Source organism: Panthera onca, chromosome D3 (genome assembly GCF_046562875.1).
Source record: "Panthera onca isolate mPanOnc1 chromosome D3, mPanOnc1 haplotype 2, whole genome shotgun sequence".
NCBI classification, from domain to species: domain Eukaryota; kingdom Metazoa; phylum Chordata; class Mammalia; order Carnivora; family Felidae; genus Panthera; species Panthera onca.
In genome coordinates, this window is record NC_138350.1 from 4,562,747 (window position 1) to 4,568,385 (window position 5,639).

Sequence of the window (5,639 nt, forward strand, 5' to 3'; positions counted from 1 at the left end):
CCCACGTGGCCTGGCACATGACACTGAGGGGCCACCAGAGGGAACCGGGCCCTGCTGGCCGCCTGCCCCCGCTTGCGCCTTTGAAACCGTCAGCTCCAAGAGGCAGGACGGGCTTCTGTCCCCCTCCCCAGAGATCGGCGGCCGAGATCCTGCCTACGTCTGCTCCTGGAAAGCGTCCTCGGTCCTCGGTGCCTCATCAGCGTGCAGGGTGTTGTTAAACACCAGATTAGCAACGCTGGCGGGAGCTGACCCTGACCGGGAGCTGGGGCGCCCTGTGGGTGAGGTGGGCGGGGCCCCGGCTGCAGGCCCCGGGGCTGACAAGAGGCTGCCCGGGGCTCCCATTGCCTCTCTTTTCATTAAAAGCAGCACCTCAAAACCCCATCGGTCCTCAAGCATTACGTTTTTTAGTGAAAATAATAAAGGTAACACACCCACACAGGTAGTTAATTAGCTATCTAATGAAGAGCAGCATAATGTAGGGTTTGAATGTAGAGCCTCCGCATCCAAACTCCCTGGGGCTCCGTCCCAGCAAGGCCACTTACCCACTGGGTGGCCTTGGGGAAGTGGCTTCAGCTTGTCCCTCTGGAAAATGGGGCTAACAAGGGCGCACAGTTCACTGGAGTATCGTGGAAAGCAAATGAGCCACAGGAAGTCGAGGGGTTAGGAGAGTTTCTGGCCCGTGGCAAGAGCTACCTAAACGTCAGATAATCATTACCTGTCCGGACATAGCCCCAGGTTTGCCTTCGAGCCAAATTAAAAGATCAGGGACAGCACGGTTCCATACCTGGGGTCTGGTTAGCAAGGAAGCGGGGGGAGAGAACACATAAAATCAACCAGAAGAGCCAAGACGAGTAAACCAGGCATGCTGGCCGGCCTGGCTGGCAGAGAAAGCTTCCGGAAAGCCCTCTTCAAGGAGGATTCCAGGTCGTCCAAAGAAGAAAGGGGAAGACCGGTTCCCTGTCCCTTTCCGAGCCCTGTCATGTAAGACACCCTCCCCAGGGTGCAACGCCTCCAACCAGCTGTCCCAGGTCGGAGACCCTCTTGCAGGAAAGCTTCCCCTTCAGACAGCAGGATGGATACATTCTACGGCAAACGGCCCGGGTCGGTCACCTCTGTCAACCCCCAGAGGTCCTCCATGCCCCTCCCGCGCCTCCCGCCCCAGCCCAAAGTTCAAATTCACCGTGTGATTTTGGTCTCGGGCGGAGGATCCCAAACCCCGCAGCACATCAGAATCATCCGGGGAAGTTTTCAAAGTCCTGACGCTCAGGTCAGAGCCTACCCCAATCACACGAGAACGCCTGGAGGAGGGAGGCGGGAGGTGGGCGCGGGTATTGTTTAGAGATCTCCGAGGGAGGCCCACGCCCCGCCAAGTTTGGGACCCACGGGACCAGGGAGCAAGGGAGGCACCAGCGAAATTCGTGTCATGAGGCTGGAGGCAAGGAGCGCATTCCTTTCTGCTGCTGGGAGTATTTTCAGCTGGGGGGTGGGGGGGAGGCGATCCGTGCCCTGCACCAGGCGAGCATCGCGGGGGCCCCAGAAAAGTGGAGTGGGGCTGGAGCCACGCCAGCATGCACACTTGGCAGAAAAGACCTGGAGACGCGCGGCGAGCGGGCGGGAACGGGGAAGCTGCCACCGACATTGTTAGCGACCTCCCAATTTCATCTTGTCCCTCCTCCGGGGCCGGAAGGTGCCGGATCCCACCCCCTTTACTCCGGGCCGCCCGGGCCACCCTGTCTCAGTCCGGCCGCCAGGATCCACTAAGACTCTTGCGTCTCCTGACCTGGGGTTCCGGCCTCTCCCCCCGGGGCACGCCTCATCTCCACGTCAACATCCCTCAACATCCAGAGAAGGAAGGGTTACCGTCTGGGGTGGGTTTAAAAAAAAAGAAAAAAGAAAAAGAAAAAAGCTCTGGGGCCCGCAGCGCGGGAACAGTCGGCAGGGGACGGGGTCAGGAGCAGAAGGGACCCGGGGAACGGAGATCTCCAACAGGCTTCAGCCTGGGGCTCCAGCCCGCCCCGCCCGGAGCCAGCTTCTTCGGGGACTCCGGGCTCGTCCCTCCCCTGCCCTTCCTCGGCCGGCGGCAAGGCCAACCACTCCTTAGGGGGGGCCCGGCGCCCGGGAGAGAATTGCAGGCCCCGGGGTCGGGCTGCACCACCTCCGCCTCCGCGCCCCGGTCCCGCCGGGGTTGGGGGGTGGGGTGGGGCGGGGGCGCGGCACCGGCCGACCCCGGGCCCCCTTCTGGGCCCGGGCCCGGGGGTGCGGCGGGGGGCCCCGGCGCGGGTTCCGGGTTCGGCGCCCAGGCGCGTGCTTACCGCTCCGGCCTCGCCGGGTCCCGGGGGCTCCGAGGGCGCGCCGGCGCCCCCCGCGCGGGCGTCCGGGACGCCGGGCGCCAGGGAGTAGAAGGGCGGGCTGGGGCTGGGGCTGGGGGGCAGCCCGGAGTCGGGGCTGTCCAGCAAGCCCTCCCGGCTCTTCTCCTTGAGGCTCTCCTCCATGCCCTGCAGATGCAGGTGGCCGACCATGTCTGGGGGGCGCGGGGCGCGGGCCCCCGGCTCCTCGGGGCGCCGCTCCACCGCGCTCCGGGGCCCGGGCCGGGCGGCGGGCCGAGGGCCGCGCGCCCGGGAACCTACGGGCAGAGCCGCGCGGGCGGCGCGTCGGGCCCGGCTCCCCGCGCCCCGGCCGCTCGGTGCGCGCCGCCTCCCGCGCCCCCGCCGCCCGGCCTCGCCTCCGCGCTCCGCCGCCGGCCCGCTCCGCACCTTCCCGGCCCGCGCCTCCTTTTCTAGGCGCCTCCTCCTCCCCTCCCCTCCCCTCCCCTCCCCTCCCCTCCCCCGGCCCACCCCGCCCACCGCCGCCGCCGCCGCTACCGGCCCGGGACCTGCACGGTTTCCCTGTGCCCCCCTCCCTGCACACCCCAGCGGCTGGGGGGGCGGCCCCCGAGTCATCCCAAGGGCTGGCGGTAGTCACGTTTGATGTGGCCCCTGGGGGCCTTCTCCGGGTCGCTGAGGTCAGAGTCCAAAACCTTTAGATTTGAGAAGGTCTGTAAGGTGCAACCCAGGCGCTCGAGCCTTCCAGACCCGCTCTTCAGCGCCTCCCTTCCCAAAGGGAGTGCCCACCCTTCGTTTGTGGTCTACCCCCGGGGACCTGCGTGGCAGTTATCGGGTTGCCCGAGGCCACCTGGGCCTTTGGCGGTGGAAGCCTTGGGAGGACACGGGGCGGGGGGGCCGTCGGGCGGAGACTAGAAACCCTTCCTGGAACCCCGTCTGCATCTGTCCCTTCCCACAGTCGGCCCAAGCGCATTCTGGCTCCCTGACAGGGGTCTCCCATCCCCCCCCTTCCTCCCCAGGGAGAAGGGCCTGGTTCCCTTTTCTTCAGGGGACCCTCGACAGCTCCTCCCAGCTCCCAGACACTCACGTTCCCACAGACACCCCCACACCACTCCCAGGGGCCCGGCCTTCCGTGCTGAGAGCGGAGAGCCCAGGGGCCCACACGTGGCTTTGCAAAGGGCAGGCCTGTGGGGAAGGGGGGAAGGCGGAGGGGAGCAGAGGCGAGAGGGAAGGTACGAACACATGCGCCGGCTCCGGGTGCCAGGGTCTGCTCGTCCCCACCCTTAAAGCACGTTCCTCGGGTCAAGACTGATCAAGGCCCCCGCCGGGCCCTCAGCCTTGGGTAAGACAGCCTGGCCGTGGGGCACCCTGTTTGGGGAGGGGCTGGTGGGCACACCGGGAGGCTAAAGGACGAGTTTAATGGGGGAGACCGACGAGACCCTGCAGACAAGGAGAATCAGAGGGACCGTTTATGGCTCTGGTCTTAGGGAAGGTGGCCTTTTTTTTCTTAAGTTTATTTATTTATTCATCTTTGAGAGAAAGAGAGCGAGCATGAGCAGGGAAGGGGCAGAGAGAGGGGAGGACAGAGGATCTTGAAGCAGGTTCCACGCTGACATCAGAGAGGCCGATGCGGGGCTCGAACCCACAAACAGTGAGATCACGACCTGAGCCAGAGTCAGACGCTTAACCGACGGAGCCGCCCAGGCGCCCCTCTGAGGTGACATTTTAAGATGAGATCTCGACCACCAAGCAGTGAGCTGGAGGCAGAATTTACCTACAGGTGCAGGAGACAGCAAGGGCCTTGGTGCCGCCGTTGGGGTGAGGTGCATTCCGGAAGGGCTGGGTAGCTTCCTGAGAGTGCTGGGGACACAGAGGGCCCCGTATTCAGGTGAATTTACGATGCATTTTCACATCAACCAGGAAGCACATGGGAATGTCTGCTGCTCAGACAGAATCAACCAGAGGTTTGGACATCTGGAACTTTCTGGAGAAAAAAACCAGAACTGACTCCAGCTGCTTCAGATCTTTCTTCCCTGGGCCACTTGACCAGGTGTGGGGATGTCATCTCACAGGGGGCAAAAGAGGGGCGGGGGGGGGCTGAGATTCACCTTGTCCCCAAATGCCCACCCACTCAAGCCCACAGGAGAGGGCTTGCTTCACCCGTGGCCATGGCCTGGCTGCCCTAGAGAAAAGTCTTTGACGAACAACTGATCGCTTCTGACTACGGAGAAGTGAATAGTGACACTCGGGCAGCCTGGTGGGGAATCAGGGTGAGGCGTGACACAGATTTTTTTGTGTCAATTTTGACCTTCAAACGTAAAATCGTGTTTGCCCTGATTTCCACATTTGGGACATTTCCTTAAATGTTGTGGCCTTAGCGAGGGCCTCGCTCACCTCACCCCGATCCTGGCCCCCTTTGCGCCATTGACACTTATCAGGAGTACCTTTATGACTACGCCCGCCCAGGTTCCGGAAGTTTCCCTGCACCCACACACAACTTCCCCTGGAATGGACTCCCCTGTGTGGAATAATGTTGGAGAAGCGTATACGTCCAGGGGCAGGAAAAACTCGCCCGCACTGCAAATGTGAAAGGCCCAATTAGTGGCCCAAACAAATGACCCCGGTGACCTTGACCTCTGACCTAATCGGATCCCCTGCCGCAGGCTGGGGCTGCCCATGGGCTGAAAGCTTGCACTGTAAGAGCTGCTGTTTCTCACGGTGCCAGATGGTCTGGAAATGTCAAACAGGGGAGGAAAGGCCAAAATTTCCATAAGTCAGCTTGAGCCAAGGGCTCAAGGGCTCAAGGGCTCAAGGGTGGGTCTCGAGAGGAGAGGGGGCTTGTGAAGCCAGAAGAACAAGAAGGGGAGGTCTTTCGAGATCTAAGTGCTTGCTCTGGGCCAGGTGCTGCGGGCGGAGGCGCGGGCAGGAGGCGAGGTTTGCAGAGCCCCGGCTGTGGTGCTAAGGGATTGGGACTCCATCTGCCAGGAGATGGGGGATCCGAGGAGGTTCTGAAGCAGGTTTTAGGAATGATCTGATTCAATTTGCTTTCAAAGTTAGATCAAAGACAGGAGAGGAGAGAGCCATTGGATGTTTAATGGAAAAACGTACCTAGTTCATAGAAAAGAGGTATTGGGGTACCTCACAAGGGGTCCTAAAGTGTCTATCCCATGCTAGAGAAAAGGCAGACCCCAATACCGCACGCCTCTGGGAAGGGACACATTCATCCAGGGACTCGCGAAGTCACCTGCTGGGAACAGCGCATGGTAGGGTGACCCCAAGCTCCGGGGGCTCGCCCAGCACCCCAGCATCAGGGGGACT

General features: G+C 62.4%; 1 protein-coding gene across 2 annotated transcripts in view; it reads right to left on the reverse strand.

Annotated features, from left to right (window-relative positions):
• RFLNA (refilin A) overlaps window positions 1-2,754 on the reverse strand; it is a 16,435-nt gene extending 13,681 nt beyond the window's left edge. Inside the window, exon 1 of one of the 2 annotated variants that reach the window (XM_078435930.2) lies at window positions 2,313-2,754. In XM_078435930.2, the coding sequence (XP_078292056.1) occupies window positions 2,313-2,519 (207 nt within the window). In that variant the 5' untranslated portion in view covers window positions 2,520-2,754. Of the gene's footprint in view, window positions 1-1,180; window positions 2,125-2,312 lie in introns of those variants that run through there. The other variant, XM_078435931.2, reaches the window with a different exon arrangement.
• Between the last annotated feature and the right edge of the window lie 2,885 nt (window positions 2,755-5,639).